Source organism: Theropithecus gelada, chromosome 7a, assembly GCF_003255815.1.
Source record: "Theropithecus gelada isolate Dixy chromosome 7a, Tgel_1.0, whole genome shotgun sequence".
NCBI classification, from domain to species: Eukaryota; Metazoa; Chordata; class Mammalia; order Primates; family Cercopithecidae; genus Theropithecus; species Theropithecus gelada.
The window spans coordinates 49982055-49999525 of NC_037674.1; the positions used below are offsets into that span (position 1 = coordinate 49982055).

General features: G+C 50.0%; 1 protein-coding gene across 3 annotated transcripts in view; it reads right to left on the bottom strand.

Moving 5' to 3' along the window:
• Positions 1-1631: 1631 nt before the first annotated feature.
• The window catches only part of LOC112627656 (cholesterol side-chain cleavage enzyme, mitochondrial), a 30687-nt gene continuing 14847 nt past the window's right edge, over positions 1632-17471 (bottom strand). For 2 of the 3 annotated variants that reach the window (XM_025390203.1, XM_025390204.1), the window contains exons 2-9: positions 11692-11847; positions 8865-9064; positions 7625-7828; positions 6814-6974; positions 3444-3610; positions 3106-3184; positions 2440-2637; positions 1632-1974 (exon numbers count right to left, since the gene is read on the bottom strand). In XM_025390203.1, the coding sequence (XP_025245988.1) occupies positions 1843-1974; positions 2440-2637; positions 3106-3184; positions 3444-3610; positions 6814-6974; positions 7625-7828; positions 8865-9064; positions 11692-11847 (1297 nt within the window). In that variant the 3' untranslated portion in view covers positions 1632-1842. The remainder of the gene's footprint in view (positions 1975-2439; positions 2638-3105; positions 3185-3443; positions 3611-6813; positions 6975-7624; positions 7829-8864; positions 9065-11691; positions 11848-17471) is intronic. The other variant, XM_025390205.1, reaches the window with a different exon arrangement.

The window sequence follows — 17471 nt, forward strand, 5'->3', positions numbered from 1 at the left end:
GCATTTGCCTCTTTCCTGGAGCAGGGCAGCCTGGGGGCCCTGCTTCCTCCTCCTAGACCCCACTCTGGGCCTGGGCCTGGGCCTTCTGCTGCAGCCTTACAGCCTCTCGCCTGCCCCAGGAGCCAGCATCTTTGGAAAGCCAAGGACCACAGTGGACCCAGGAGGGTGGAGAGAAGAGGCCTTCCAAAGCAGGGGCCGGGGAGACGGGCCCTTTCCAGACCCCAAGAAGAAGCAAGGCCACCAGAGACCAGTTCTGTTGGGAGATATGAGGGAGGTTTGTCGTTTTCATCTGCCCCAAAACATCTATCGTGTCTGACGTTCCTTCTTTCAAGTTTGCTTTGTCTGCCTCTTGGAAAGGGAAAGACATGAAGACTTGAAGCCTTCCTGTGGCAGTCATGTATCGTTGTGAAATACTCCATTAAGCCACTAGGCTGAGCTGGCAAGGATGTGTCCAAATGTAGCCAGGGGCAGGAGAGCAGATTAAGCCAGGGGAAGGAGGCACCCACTGGGAGTCAGGAGACCCGGGTTCTGGGGGCAAGCATGCTGTGTGACTTCAAGGGACCCAAGCAACTTCTCTGGGCTTCAGTTTCCCCATCTATTCCATGCACAGCTTGACCTCTTTGGCTGTAAGACTCTTTCCAGCTATAACATTTCTGAGTCAAAGCTGACTCAGGACCAGAGAAGAAAAAGGACACAGAAAAGAGACACAAAGACAACAGGGAAGAGGATTGTGTGGTGGGGAAAGCAGAAGGGCTCCAAGAGTGGATCCAGATCCCGCAGCTTCAGGTAGGAGAGGCCAGGCCAGCTGGACCACTGGCCCCAGCGGGACTAGCTCCCGCACCTGCCTGCAGGACTTAGACTTAGATAGCCAAGGGCCAAGAGGAATCAGGTCAGGAGTTGTGAGACCCCAAGGGATTAGGGGGTGGAAATCAAGACCAGTGTCATTCAGTCCAAATAACAAACCAGCGGCTCTGCTGCAGAATAGTCTCCCCACCTCCCGCCCTTGGACGAGGGGGCACAAGCCCCCAGAGCAAGAACATGAGGCCTGGAGCAAGCCCAGAGGAGGCCCAGGAAGGGTAGAGGAAGCAGGCTGGCCTCTCATCCCCTGTCAGCCACCTCACACCAGCCCTTCAGTAGCAGGGGTTCTCACCCACAGGTCTTGGCCTTAGCCATGCCCAGGACTCTGGCTGGGCCTTGGCAGGACGTCCTCATGCCCCACAGGGAACTCCCACCCAGGGTTCACCCAAGCAGAGCCCTGTGCAAGCCTTACCCCTGCGGGACAGGTCCACTCAGAAAGGCAGTACTGGCCCACACCTCTTGGGGCCACCCCATTCTCTCCACAGAACTCCCCAGTTCTCCTTTGTCCCTCTGCCTGACGCTTCTGTAGCTCCTGGCACAGTGACGGTTGCCTCCCCTCCTCTGCCCCACTCTGCCTCACCCCTTGCCCCAGGGAGCCTGGAGGTGATTCTGCTGGCTCCTGAGCTGCCATGGGTGAGGGGGTCCCAGCAGAGGTGGCTTCAAGTGTGGCTGCCTGGGGTCTCCCGAGCATGCCCCAGATCCTGCTTTAACCCAGGGAGCATCTCCACGGGAGTGATGAACACCTAATGAGTCTGGTGGAATGCAAGACACCACATGGTTCAGCTGTTTATTGTCTCCATGGAGTGGGTGAAGAGGAGTGGCCCAGCTGAGCTGAGGAAGGTGACCACTGAGAACCCATTCTACCTGCTCAGCAGGCTGGGCAGAAAGGGGCAGGGCTGGGGACAGAGGACTGAAGCTGTAGAGCCCCCATGGACCCCACCCCCTGGGCCTTCCTCCCATGTGGCTGCAGGCCATCGTCTCCGATCACTCCTGGGTTGCTTCCTGGTTAAAGGGCCAGAAGGTGAAGGAGATGGGCTTTTCAGGCATCAGGATGAGGTTGAATGTGGTGCCCACATCGCTGAGATGTTGGATTTCAACTCTGAAGTTCTCCAGCATCTGAGAAAGGCAGATGGTAGGTTTAGGGGAGGGCAGTGGAGGATCTGTCTCCCTAGCGAGGCCCATTCACCCATAGGCAGTGCCTCGGGAGTGTGATTTGAGGAGTTCCAAGGAGTTAACCACCAGCTCCTGGTGTAACCCTGGACAGTGCCTGATAATGCACCCTTAGTGCTGCATTCCCTTGATTAGGCCTAGACCTTAACACGTCTACAAACCTCTGCCCTATCCCATCCCATCACCACCATGGAGAATGGATGGCCATGGCATCAGTGGGTGATGAGTGGCTGAACCTGAAAGCGGGGGCAGCAGGGAATTGTGGGAGAGAGCGAAAGCAAGTAACTGGAGGTAGACGTGCCCCAGCCCTGACCTCCTTGAGCTCTGGACAGAGATGGGAGGAGGAAGGTTGGTGCCCTCATTAGGGCCAGGGCCAGCCCAGGGTGCCTAGATGTCCCCAGCTTGACTCACATTGATGAGGAAGATGGTCATCTCTAGCTCGGCGATCCGCCGTCCCAGACACTGCCGCACACCCCAGCCAAAGCCCAAGTTCCGGAAGTAGGTAATGTTCTTGTCTTTGCTCAGCCATCGGGTTGGGTCGAAATTTTCCGGGTCGAAGAAGAAAGTGGGCTCTCGGCCCAGAGCATAGATGGCCACCTGCACCAGTGTCTGGGGCAAGGTGATCAGAGGCCTGAGTAAGCCCCACCTCCCCACAGCCCTGAGCAAAAAACCCCCTTCCCCAGTCCCCTGCCCTCTCACCACCACTCCTACTCCCCAGCATAGCTGCCTGGCTCTCCAGCGCAGTACATTCTGCCCACTGTGCAGCCTTGAACAAAGCCCCGCACCTCCGTGATCCTTACCCACCAAATGGGGATGGCTGAAGACACAAGGCTAGGGTGATTGTCCCACCCTTTCCTCAGACCCAGGCAAACCATGAAGTCTCCCTCCTAACCATGGGTTCCAATAACATCCTAGAGGTCACCACCCACCATGCCCACCACCTCTGCCCTTCACTCAGACTTGGACTGCTGCCATCAAGGGCCCCACCAGGGCCCCAGCACCACCCTCTGTCCACAATTCCAGCCTGTCCCAGCCCTCTCTGACTGGCAGAGCCTGCAGCCTGCTGGCTGCACCTACCTTGGCAGGAATCATGTAACCTCGAAGAACCAAGTCATTTACGAGATATCTCTGCAGGGTCACGGAGATGGGGTGAAGTCTGCGGGAGGAGGGCACTCAGAAGCTAATGGACCCAAAGGCTAGACACAGCCCCCAGAGCCCCACACCCTGAGATGTGTGGCATCTCAGCCCCAGCTGCAGCAGCCTGGGAGGATCTGGGGGTGGGGCTCTGGCTCTATTTTTTTCTCCTCCAGACTTTTCACTCCTTGCTTCCAACCTCCTCCACCAGCCCATCCTCGTAACCCTTTCCCCCTGGCCAGGGATTGGAGTTGGGGCGGCATGGGTGGATGTGGGCTTGCCTCAGTGTCTCCTTGATGCTGGCTTTGAGGAGGGGGACCAGCTGCAGCATCGTGGCCATGTCTCCCTGGGCCTGGCGCCGCGCAGCCAAGACCTCTGCCCGCAGCATATCCTGCACCTTCAGGTTGCGTGCCATCTCATACAAGTGCCACTGCAGGGTCATGGACGTCTGGTGGGGAGTAGGGCATACAGAAGACCAGGAGGGCCTGTCACTCCAGGGCCCCTTGAGGTCCTTGACCCCATGCTAAATTTTCATTTCCAAGAACCTCTTTCTCCCCCAACCCCCATCCCTGTCTCCAAGAAAATCCTCTGCAAAAGCAAAACACATTCCATTGTCTAAAAGGCAAATGTCCAAGAAGCCTTTCTTGCTGGCCAGGCAGGAATGTTCAGGGCAGCACTTGTCCCGGCCCTCGTCCCTCATGTCACCATGAGCCCCAGCAAGTAGAGTGTCAACTACACAGCCAATGCCTTCTTCCAAAGAATTCCAGAGGCCCTTAGAGGCCAAATCCTTCTGTAATGATTGCACTACAGACTGATTGCCATTCCTTTTGAAATGCCTTGTTGAACAACCACCCCTCTTTCCAATAGAACTTCCTGAAACCTTAGCATTCACCTATAGCAGCATGGCTTCAAGTAAGTCTCAAAGAGGCTGAAACCCGACCAGCCAGATATTTCCTATCAGTGTTGCAATTAGTGTGTGCTGTGTGTTGAAATTAATTAGCTAATCTCAACATAAGCCACAGGCTGTGACCACTAGCCCTTCACCAGACATCTGGATGACCCTCGTCAAACCCCACAGTCCCAGATCCTCAGTGATGACAAACCAGGCCCATTTGGGACTCCAGCCTGGAGCAGCCCTCCCTGCTGGGGACTAGGACATGGGTTGCTGACACATTATCTTACCAAGGATCATATTTTTGTCTGACAGACTTAGACACCCTCCCCGCTTCTCCTGGCAGGGGCAACAAGGACAAGCTGTGAGGTAACGTTTCTTAAGCACATATTATATGGCAGGCAGGGTCCTAAGCTGTTTACATATGTTACCCCGTTTAATACTCACAAACAACACTCTAAGGTATGTTACCATCATCCCCTTTTTCAGATGAGGAAACTGAAACAATACACAGCTCCTTCTCAGCTTAAAATCCTTGACTGGTTCCCAGTTGAAACGCAGAGGCTCAGGTCTGAGCCACAGGGCCCCTCAACGCCTGCCTGCTGCTCCCCCATCCCCTACTCCCCACCTCTCTCTCCAACATCCACCTAATGCTCCAGCTACATGGAGTGGTACTCAGCCCCTGAAGCCCAGAAGTCTTCCCCATGCTAGATTCTCTTCCTGGAATTCCCTTCCCCACCTAAGAAGCACAGATGTGCTCCCTCTGCAAGACTCTAATCCAATGTGTGTATTCATCTCAGTACTGCCAAGGCCTGCCATAGGGAGGTACTTGGGATTTAAAAAGTTAGTTAACTATGTTACTAGCTGTGTGACCTTGACCAAGTTATTTAACCTCTCTGTGCTCCAGTTTCCACATCTGAAAAAGGGGGATGATGGTAACACACCTTAGAGTGTTATCTGTGAGTATTAAACGAGGTAACATATGTAAACAGCTTAGGACCCTGCCTGCCATATAGTTTCTGCTTAATAAATGTTACCTCACAGTAATTGTTTCTTTGGTGCCGGTGAGTGATTTTTGAAGATCTCTTCTACATAATAGACAATGAACTATGTTTAAGGTATGCTCAAAGGCCCCGTCTGCAGCCTGTCTCAGGAACTGAAACTCCTTCATCAGAGTGTAACACAGATATAATACCTAGGAACAAAAGTGATTCACCCCAGGGGCTTGACACGTGCCTCTCCCTAATCCTGAAATGCTATTCCTTCTCTCTCCTCCTGGCAACAGCCTGCAAGACATGCCCGTTGAATTTTAGCTCCTCTGTGGAGCCTTCTCCGTGTCCTTCACGGCCACGTTAGCCAATCCCCGCCTCTCAGCTTTGTCAGTGGCAGGTGCTTGCCTCCGTCACTGCAGTATGCTATTCTTCCATTCACATTGCTGCCTCCTTGTTATAGGCTGAGCTGTATACCCCGTCCCAAAATTCATCTGCTGAAGACCTAACCCTCAGAACTGCAGAATGTGACTATATTTGGAGATAGAACCTTTAAAGATTTTAAAGTAAAATGAAGTCCTTGAGGAGGATCCTAATCCAGTTCTGATTAGTGTCCTCATGAGGAGAGACAATTCTGACACAGACACAGAGGGAAGCCCATGCGAGACAGAGGGAGAAGACGGCCATCTACAAGCCAAGGAGAGAGGCCTTAGAATGCACCAAGCCTGCCAACACCTTGACCTTGAACTTCCAGCCTCCAGAACTGTGAGAAAATAAATGGCTGTTGTTTAAATCCCCCAGTCAATGGGATTTTGTTACGGCGACCCTAGCAAACCAGTACACCCCTCCCCTCTGAGCCATGCGAGGACATCTGAGGTCTACCATATTCTTTTTGAGATGGAGTCTTGCACTGTCGCCTGGGCTGGAGTACAGTGGCGCGATCTCAGCTCACCACAATTTCTGCCTCCTGGGTTCAAGCGATTCTCCTGCCTCAGCCTTCCGAGTAGCTGGGATTACAGGTGCCCACCACCAGGCACAGCTAATTTTTTGTATTTTTAGTAGAGATGGGGTTTCACTATGTTGGCCAGGCTGGTCTCGAACTTCTGACCTCATGATCCGCCCAACTCGGCCTCCCAAAGTGCTGGGATTACAGGCGTGAGCCACTGCACCCGGCCAGGACTGATCATTCTTAATATCCGGAAAAAGAAGTTTCTAGGGTGCCATGCTGCTATGGAAAGAGCACAGGGGATGCCTCTGGGCGTTGGGGGTACCGTAGGGTACTGAGGGCTGGGCCGGGAAGGAGGAAGGATGACAAAAAGACCCTGGACAGCAGAGCCCACAGCAAATGCCCCGGCCTCCCAATGTTTCCGGGCTCCTGCCTGCTTCCCCAGATTTGAGCAAGTGTGTTCTCCACCAGGAGCTGGGGACATTGTCCTCCATCAGCAGGGCTCTGACAGAGCTAGCCTCCAGAGGGGACCTCCTCCTATGGAGACTCCACGTGGAGCCTGGACCTCGCCACCATGCCCGGCCACTCCTCTCTCACAGGCAAAGAAAAATGGCTGATCAGTCTCAAATCATACCCAGGGTGACTTGACTGTGACCTCACCACCCTAGGAGATTAGCACTTTGGAAATGGAGGCAAGGAGGAAGACATATCCTACATGAGTAGGAACACCTTGAACAACAGGGTTTCAGACAATGAGGAGCCTGGTGGGGAAGGGGCACATGGGCACAGAGGGGAACAAGGTGCTGCCCCTACAGCCACCTTACCGTGTCCACCCCTCCTGCCAGCATCTCTGTGACGTTGGCCTTGATGTCCTCGAAGGACATCTTGCTGTCTCCCAGGAGTCTGTAGAGGATGCCACGGTAATCATGGTGAACATTTCCTTTCTGTCTCAATTCCCAGTGGAAGTTCTCGGTGTACATGTCAGCTGTGGGGCAGGAGGAAAGAAAAAAGAGTGAGGTTCCCTGCAGGTGGCCAAGAAGGCGGGCAGTCTGTGGTGAAAGGCGGCACCAAGGGCCTGGCAATTCCAGAGCCCTGTGCTTCTTAGGCTGCCATTTACTGAGCACTTACTCTGTGTACTAAGCCCTTCATATCTGTTTTTTCATCGAATTCTTGGGGTATGTGACATCATTCCCATTTTACAGATAACAGAGGTGCAGAGAGATAGTCACTTGCCCAAGGTCACGTGGGTGTAAGGGGCAGAGGTGGGATTTGACTCTGCCATACCCTGACCAGCCTTCACCACCCAACCTTCCCCATCACTCCCACCCAAGTCCCTGTCATCTAGCACAGCAGTGGCTCAGACACTAGCCCTTCACCCAAAGGAGCATGAGCTCCTTTGAAGAAGATCACAGACGTCTTTGCTCCTCTTTTTCCAGAAAAAATCTAATAATCCCCAACAGTCAGCCTTCCATCCGCCATTCCCGGGGTCCCAGGGTCTTCCTGACACCCGTGCCTGCCCACCACAGTGTGGGTTTCCTACAGGTCAAGTCAGCGCCCATTGACATAGCTTGGGACCAAGGAGCCGGCTGAGGCCTGGGACTCCAAGGAGGAGAGCACAGCCAGAGGAGCCCTCACCTTTGCTGAAAATCACATCCCATGCGGCCACATGGTCCTTCCAGGTCTTGGTCCTGAACAGACGGAATAGGTCTGGGGGAAGGTTGAGCATGGGGACGCTGGTGTGGAACATCTGGTAGATAGCATCAATGAACTGCTGGGCCTCGGGGTTCACTACTTCCTCCAGCATCCCCTGGCGCTCCCCAAAAATGACGTTAGTGATGGCTGCAGGGAGAGGCAGAGGCTGAGGAGCCATTTCCAACGGGGCCATCTGAGAGCCACAACTCCCAGGGACTCCTCCACCCTCACCTCTCTCAGCACAAAGGATCTCTTGCCCCCACCCTCAGCCTCCTTCAGTAAATAAATTGAGGCCTGAGTCCTAATGGGCTAAGATGCAAGGCTAAGATGCAAGGCTAAGATGCAAGTCACACAGGTCCTGCAGAGGGGCATGTGGAGGACCTGAAAGGTGAGAAGCAGGGTCTCTGGCAGAGCTGAGAGAGGGCCCAGCCCAGAGTGCAACTGCTCTGCCCACACTTCCACCGAGAGAGATTCCTCATCTGTAATTGGCTAAATTGGCTAAATACTTCCTGAAACTGAAGGTCATAAATCCCTGGATAATTAACCATCCAGGACCTAGTCTTGCTGGACCTAAGAAGTTACAACAGCCTCAAGTTTTCCCCACCTACCAGGTGAGGAATTTGAATACTGATTTCATACAAAGCTCTGGGTACCCCAAATCTTTTGCTATGACCACACGATCTTCATCAAGCCACAGGGTCTTTTTATGTGCGGTTCCCTCTGCCTATACTGCCTGACTTCCTTACCCCATGTAGGTAATTCCTACAGATTCTTCAATGCCTACCTCAGATTAACCACTGAACTCTCCTCTACCCTACCAGACTCCAAAGGTCTACAGCCCAGGTGGTGGAGACTTGCAGAATGAAGGTCCAAGCCAAGCTCTGGCTTTGGAGGATGGTGGCAATAGGGACCTGTATTTTGGGGACCCCTGCTCCTACAGCACAAATGCCAGATGAGAGAGAATGCCAGATGAGAGAACCCCAGAGCAAGGGGTCTCACTCTGTTGCCCAGGGTGGTCTTAAATTGCCTCTGAGTAGCAGGCAGTGGAGGATATGATCAGTGGCTCATCCCAGAAGCCTGTCTCGATGCCTCTGCAGGGTCTGTGCTGAACCTCAAGGTAAGAGAGTAAACACTGAGTTCTCCCACCCCCATGCCCAGTGCCAGCCAGGTGCAAGCCCCTTACACTCAAAGGCAAAGCGGAACAGGTCATCACTGATGTCCCCTGAGAAATTTCCGGAGCCTGCTTTCTTGATGCGCCTGTGCAGGACACTGACGAAGTCCCGAGACACTGCATCCAACAGGGGCAAAAAGTTCTTGGTGGTCTCTGGAGCCATCACCTCCTGGTTCAGGGCCACCCGGTCTTTCTTCCAGGCTGCTGACTTCCTGAGAAAACATGGGCCCACAAGCCCTCATGGTCACAGACCCCAGGCCTGGTGAACACAGAGGGGGCTGACTCAGTTTTCCCAGGAAGTTGAGTCACAGCTCACAGCATCCAGCACTCCCACCAGGGCCTCTACCCTCACCTCTCCCAGCACCCTCTGCCTCTCACCTCCTCCCTGCTCTGCCTGGCTGAGAGAAGAGAAAGGAAAACAGAGAGTGAAGGGGAACAAAACTCCAACTCCCCTGCGCTCCCTCTGCTGAGAACCAGGAGCTGTTATTCTTAGAACCCTTTGCGTAACTTTCAGTCTCTCCAGTCTTTGCCTCAGCTGCAGGCATGCCTTCCATGCCACCCCCACTTCCTCCTGGCCAATGCTCACCTATGACACTCCAGGGCCCCTCTGTATAACATTTTCTGACTCTTGCACAAACAAAAGTGACCAGCCTCTCCTCCTCTGCACCCCCAACACATCCCATTACTCACTTCTGCCGGGGGACTTCAGGTGCCCAGAACTGGGTTGGTCATAATAAACCTTAATTCATGACACACTTTTGAAATTCATCAATCCATGCAAAGTCCTCTTCATGACTTAGGGGTGTTTTGTTGATAAGAATGTTATCATAAACTTACTACCCACCACAGAAGCTAGGAACTTGACAGTAACTTACACTTGCCCTCCTGGTTCTTCCACACCCTTCATTCCCTTCTAAGGAGACCACCCACCAGAATCCCTTGCTGTCGTTTGTGTCTAATTTTATCTGTTCTCCATTTATTCCCAAAAGGTACTATTACAAAATATATACTTGTGTTTAACTTCTTTTAAAACACTGTCGGTCTGGCGCGGTGGCTCACGCCTGTAATCCCAGCACTTTGGGAGGCTGAGGCAGGTGGATCACCTGAGGTCAGGAGTTCGAGACCAGCCTGGCAAACATGGTGAAACCCCATCTCTACTGAAAATACAAAAATTAGCTGGGCATGGTGGTGGGTGTCTATGATTCCAGCTACTCAGGAGGCTGAGGCAAGAGAATCACTTGAACCCGGGAGACGGAGGTTGGAGTGAGCCAAGATCGCACCATTGCCCTCCAGCCTGGGTGACAGAGCAAGACTCCACATCAAAAAGAAAAGAAAAGAAAAGAAAAGCTGTCATGCTTTGTCAGACTTGCTTTTTTCACTTAGTTGTACTGTTCTAAATACCATCTGTATTACTGTGGGAGACTGGGTCCCTTCATTTTGACTGGTGTGTACCACAATTCACTCACTCACAATCCTGTTGGGCATTTCAGTAGCTTTCTGGTTTTTAATATCATGAACAGTACTACTGCAAACATTCTACTACACATTCGCCAAAGCAGGGATACTCTTTGGAGTATATCCCTGAAATCAAACTGCTCTGTCACAGGTATGCAAATATTCCATTTCAGGAGAAAATGTCCAACTATTTTCCAAAGTAGTGGCTCCAGTCTACACTCCCACCAGCAATAGATGAGAGCCCCAGTTGCTCTGTAGCCTCACTCACACTTGATATGGTTACATTTTACCTTTTCTTTTTTTTTGAGACAGGATCCAGCTGTGTCACCCAGCCTGGAGTGCAGTGGTGCAATTTCTCCTCATAGCAACCTCTGCTTCCTGGGCTCAAGTAGTTCTCTGACCTCAGCCTCCCAAGTAGCTGGGAACACAGGCATGTGCCACCACATTGGCTAATTTTTTACTTTTTATTTTTTGTAGAGACGGGGTCTCACTGTGTTGCCTAGGGTGGTCTTGAACTCCTGAGCTCAAGAAATCTGTCCACTTTGGCCTCTCAAAGTTCTGGGATTACAGGCATGAGCCACTGTGCCCTGCCCTGCATTTTCCATTTTTGATGGGGTTAGTGTGGTGGCTCATGCCTATAATCCTAGCACTTTGGGAGGCTGAAGCGGGAGGATTGCTTGAGCCCAGAAGTTCGAGACCAGCCTGGGCAACATGGCAAAATCCCATCTGTACTAAAAATGTAAAAATTGACTGGGTGTGGTCACACACCTGTAATCCCAGCTACTTGGGAGGCTGAGGTGGGAGGATCACCTGTGCCAGGGAGGCAGAGGCTGCAGTGAGCCATGATCAAACCACTGCACTCCAGCCTGGGTGACACAATGAGACCCCATCTCAAAAAAAAAAAAAAAAAATTATGAACAATTTGGTAGAAAACAGTATCCACTACACTTAAATACACCGATCTGTCCCCATGTAGGACAAATGTCTCACTGCCCCTTTAGCCTGTATGGGACTCACGGTGGCAGGTCCCTGCTCTATTTGTCACTGTATCTCCAGTTCCTGGCACAAGTCCTGACTCATCGAGGATGCTCAGTAGGGTGGGACTCAGTGAGCAAACCAATAGTGAGAACTTTGCCACATCTTTAATTATTCATTAGGATCTTCAGCATGACCATTTCCCTGAAGGCTGGCAGAGCAATTCATCATTATCATCATCATCACCATCATTTGTTTTAGGGAGGTAGGAAAATGACAGGAATTCACCTAGAGGCCCTGCTAGGAGGCACAGGGCAAGCCTGGCCTCAGCCTCTCACCCCCAGCCTCTGCCCTCTCCACAGCTTCCCACCACCTCCCTCCAGTCCCCGGGAGATGGCCCAGGACTCACTTCAACAGGACTCCTATGGGTCTCTGGTAATATTGGTGATAGGCGACCCAGGGCGGGATGAGGAATCGTTCTGGGTTGGGGCCCTCGGACTTAAAGAGAAGGGCCACATCTTCAGGGTCGATGACATAAACCGACTCCACGTTGCCGAGCTTCTCCCTGGAGGGGTGGAGGAGAGGTGCTGATGGAAGGATCCAAGGAGAGCTATGGATACAGGCTCAGCACAGCTGCCTCACAGTTCCACAACTTGCTGACTGTGGGACCTGAGCCAAGGCCCTTAACCCCTCTGAGTCTCAGTTTCCTCTTCTGTAAAATGGAGACAAATACAGTACCTGTCTCAGAGCGTTGCTGAAGGACAAGATGATAGAAAGTATATGGATGTGACCTTTGTTAAACATTCTACAAGTGACAGCTTTATGATCACTGTTTCTGCTGTCCCACAGCACATCCCCAGGGCCAGCCCAAGGCCCACCCCAGAGACTTCCGCGGACCAGCAAGTCCTCCGCTCCTCACACATTCTTCCTTTGTCCACACCCACAGCAGCCCCAGCTTCTCACCCATCCACAGAGCTCAGAACCATGGCACACTTTCATGTCACTGCTGGAGTGACCCACTATAGCTTGCAAGGTAGGCCATATTCCAGGCCAAATCCCCGTCAGACTCTACAACTGAAATTCAGGGAGTGGCCACCCTGCCCCTAAGAGTCAGCGGTCACCCAACAACATACTTTGTCTCTATTAAAATAAAACTTCAGTAAAACATCAGGCCCCAACATACAGGCAGGGGAGAAGGGCTTGCAAATCGCTTTGCAGACAGTCTCTATTAAATACAACTGGGTTTTTGTTGTTATTGTTGTTTTGAGACAGGGTCTCTGTTAACCAGGCTGGAGTGCAGTGGTGTGATCATGACTCACTGCAGCCCTGACCTCCCAGGCTCAAGCGATCCTCTCACCTCAGCCCAGCCAAGTAACTGGGACTACAGGCACCACCAGGCCTTGCTAATTTTTGTGTTTTCTGTAGAGATGAGGTTTTGTCATGTTGCCCAGGCTGGTCTCAAACTCCTGGGCTCAAGAGATCCTCCCACCTCAGCCTCCCGAAGTGCTGGGATGGCAGGTGTGAGCCACTGTGCCTAGCCAAATGCAACTGTGACATATGACTGGTGTTCTTACATGAAGAGATGAGGACACAGATACACACAGAGGAAAGACCATGTCAACATACGGGGAGAAGATGGCATCTAAGTCCAAGGAGAAAGGCCTCAGAAGAAAGCAAGCAACTCAGCCAAAACCTTGATCTCTGACTTCTAGTTTCCAGAACTGCCAGAAAATTCTGTTGTTTAAGCAAAAAAAAGAAATAAAAATACAACTACTAAAGAACAATAGAAAATTCCACTTCTTGCTTGCCTCTGCCTTTTGTCTAAGAAAATTTAAGATATACTTTTAGGCAAAATATCATAAAAACATACAGATACAAGCCAAGTGTGCTCACATGTGTACGCATTCTCTCTGTCTCTCTCTCTCCCCTCATAGTACTGCTTTAACCACTGAGCCAGAAAGCCTGGGCCTACCTTGGTGAGTCTCAGGCCTTCACCTGTTCTGTGGCCTCCCAGAAAATCCCCTCAGTGTTTTTCCAGCTACCACATGTCTTTGCACTAACTAGCTCCATACCCCTAACCCAGTTCAGCCAAGCCTTTGAACTACTGTTATCATGATCAATTCCACTTCTGGGAATCTAGCCCAAGGCAATGATCTGATATCAGCAACGATGCTTGATGGATGAGGATGTCCATTGCAGCCTCATGTCTAACAGCAAAAAAGTCAAGAGTAGGTTGTATGTTCACTTTAAGAACCAGCTGAAGAAAAAAAAAGTCCATACTGTGGACTACTATGCTGCCTTTTAAAATTATATTAGAGGCCAGGCACAGTGGCTGTCATCCCAGGACTCTGGGAGGCCGAGGAGGGAGAGGGAGGATCACTTGAGCCCAGGAATTCAAGACTACAGTGAGCTATGATGGCACCACCGTACTCCACCCTGGGAGACAGAGCAAGACCCTGTTTCAAAAAAAATAAATATTAATACGATAGATCAAGAAAAAGGAAGAAGATACAAATAAACGAAATGGGATCTTTCCCCAGAAAAGTCTGAGGACCACTGAACAGCACTTTCTCTTAAATTAAAAAATAAAATAATTCTATATTACAGAGAGAAAAAAGGAAAGAATTCCTTGATATATTGTTGTGAGACAACACAAGCAGCATATATAGTATATTCACATACTTAATGATACTTAAATGTTAAATCAATTGGAATTTATTGTATCTGACTTCAATTTTTCATTAGTGTTTCTCTGTATTTTCTAAATTGCTCTATATAAAACAAGAACAGCCTTTGTGTTAGGAAAAAAACCCACAAACATTGTATTTTAAATTCCTCACATTTATTCAGAAGTTTATTGTTTATTAGCTATAAGTTCAAGTATAATGACACACAGAGCTGGAAGTCAGACAATTCCAGTTCCCGCCATGGCTTTGCTCTCATGAGTTGTGTGACATTGACAAGACCCTTCTTCTCACTGGGCCTCGGTTTCCCCATCTGTAAAATGGGGAAATAACATCAACTACAGACTACAGGGACATGTTGCAAGAGTCAGATGGAAGTCACTCAGAAAACACAAAGTGATGCAGGAACATAGGGTCTGGGGGCAGGGACATAAGGCCAATTCACACCTGAGCTGTGACAGGAAATAATAGGGCTATGCTGTTAACCAGGCTGGAGTGCAGTGGTATGATCACAACTTTACTGTAACTTGACTTCATCCTCTCCATTTACATAAGGCATACCGAATTAATCAATGGAATGCTCTAAGTGGTATTTAAACTCCCAAAAATTCTGTAAAGGGGCACTTGAGCTCCTATGCTCAGGCCCCTCCCACACTGTGGAGTGCACTTTCATGTTCAATAAATCCCTTCATCCCTTCCTTGCTTTGTTTGTGCATTTTGTTGAATTCTTTGTTCAAGACACCAAGAACCTGGACACTCTCCACTGGTAACATATATTTTGGCCAGCCAGCCAGGAGGAAGAGGTAAAGTCTGGGATTCGTTTTTCTCCCTTTCCTTTCTGCTCCATACAGGACCTCTCTCCTCTCTTTCTCTTTTCCGTTCCAACTTGGGACCCTGGCTGGGCAGCGCCTAAACAGGGCAGATTTCTGGCCGCGGCCAGTGAAACTAAGGGGTTTCCATGTGGAGAAGCAGCCTGACTGCCACTGCCCGGTTCGCTTAAGGGACCTGGGTCTTTTTGATTTTTTTTTTTTTCTTTTTTTTCCTCTCTTTCTTTTTCAGTCTTTCAGCGGCTGTTTCCCAGTAGCTCCTTGGAAATTGAGGCTGGGGTCACTCCCCAGTACTGCCTGAAGGCCTAGGAATGAAAGGGGATAATTGCCCTGTCCCAAAGCAGGAAGGACTTCTTTTTTTTTAAATCTTTTTGCCTGTAGTTCCTGATCCCTACATGAGGTGCTGCTGGGAGCAAACTCGTACACGTTTCTGGAGGCTTAAACCTTCTTTTCTTATGCTAAATTCTTCCCTCATAGTACTCAACTAGCTAAGGACAAAAAAAGCCCACGCGGCATCCAGTTCACATTACAGTTCATGGCTATCCTTATAAAGCTCATAGTACGCTCTGGAGGGGAAAACCTGCGTGTGATGCCCACCTAAAGCCAGAGATATCTGGGACTCTAAGATTGGACCCCAACCACTCCAAAGAGGATGCTGTTGGCAGAGGTTCTGAGGTCTAGCCCTCCTTAGAATTTTCTCTCACAGTTGCAATGCTTTTTGGAATCTGAAGTATACTGCTGAGTTGGAAAGTGGAATAGCATTGCATGTATCCAGGCTTTTGTGCTGCAGCTCTAAGCAGGGAGCCTGGTTAACACGTGACACCCTCCTTTGAAGTCTTGGGAGGTTTGGCCTTTAAAAATCAAACTGCCATGCAGACTGCTTTACCCACAATTTCGGTTCACAGCCTTCATTGGATTATCTATTGGGGCAAAACCCGGCAAGCTTGTATTGCTATCTCATGGCTAAGGTTCCAAGCTATTGAATCTTTGTTTATGTGTGTGTATACATGTCTAGATGTGTTTATTTGTATGTACACTTATTGTTATATGTTGTGCCTACCAAATTGCCTTATACGCAAAAGAGCACTCATAGGGACGGGCGCGGTGGCTCAAGCCTGTAATCCCAGCACTTTGGGAGGCCGAGACGGGCGGATCACGAGGTCAGGAGATAGAGACCATCCTGGCTAACATGGTGAAACCCCGTCTCTACTAAAAATACAAAAAAAATTAGCCGGGTGAGGTGGCGGGCGCCTGTAGTCCCAGCTACTCGGGAGGCTGAGGCAGGAGAATGGCGTGAACCCGGGAGGCGGAGCTTGCAGTGAGCTGAGATCCGGCCACTGCACTCCAGCCTGGGCAACAGAGCCAGACTCCGTCTCAAAAAAAAAAAAAAAAAAAAAAAAAAGAGCACTCATAAATTAAGTAAATAAGTCTAACCAATTTTCAAGATCATGTGACTTAAAGTATAACTTTACTAAACAAGCTAGCTTTAAAATTATTGGTAGAATAAAAATAGAAATGCCTTCGGTATTATCAGTATACATTTTGTCCGAATTTTATGTTTGTCTTTGCTAGTTTTTTTGTTTTGTTTTGTTTTGTTTTGTTTTTTGAGACAGTCTCATTCTGTCACCCAGGCTGGAGTGCAGTGATGCAGTCTCGGCTCACTGCAACCTCCACCTCCCAGATTCAAGCAATTCTCCTGCCTCAGCCTCCTGAGTAGCTGGGACTACAGGCACGTGCTACCACGCCCAGCTAGTTTTTAAATTTTTTAATAGAGATGAGGTTTCACAATGTTGGCCAGGCTGGTCTCGAACTCCTGACCTTGTGATCTGCCTGCCTCAGCCTTCCAAAGCACTGGGATTACAGGCGTGAGCCACCACTAGTTTTTTTTTTTTTTTTTGAGACAGAATCTCGCTTTGTCACCCAGGCTGGAGTGCAGTGGCACGATCTTGGCTCACTGCAAGCTCTGCCTCCTGGGTTCTCGCCGTTCTCCTGCCTCAGTCTCCCCAGTAGCTGGGACCACAGGCACCCACCACCACACCCGGCTAATTTTTTCTATGTTTTAGTAGAGATGGGGTTTCACCATGTTAACCAGGATGGTCTCGATCTCCTGACCTCGTGATCCGCCCATCTCGGCCTCCCAAAGTGCTGGGACCACCACTAGATATTTTTAAATGTCAGTGCTAATTCGACCTGGGAGCTGCTTGGGGCGAGCCTGTCTCCCATTCCATTCAAAGTCTCATTGAGATAAATGCATATCTGATTGGTTCCTTTGGAAAGGTTAATCAGAAACTCAAAAGAACACAAACATTTGTCTCCCACCTGTGATCTGAAAGCCCCCAAGCCCACTCCTTGCCTTGAGTTGTCCCACCTTTCAGGACCAAACCGATGTTCCTTTTACATATGTTAATTAGTGTTTCATGTCTCCCTTGTTAAAAGTAAAAATTGAGTACACTGAATGGGATAAATGCTTTAAGTAAACTTTCTGTGTAAATTAAAATCTTAAAGTTATTTTTGGTGCTCATTTAATATCTGGGTCATTTCCAAGTAAGAAAGGGTTGCGATATGGGGAAATATGTTTCTAAAATTGTGGAATCGTTCTTATCTATAAATGCCCATATCTGAGAGTTCAGGATTTCTTGTTTTTTAGGGTTTCACTGAAGTTTTACATTACTAAGGAT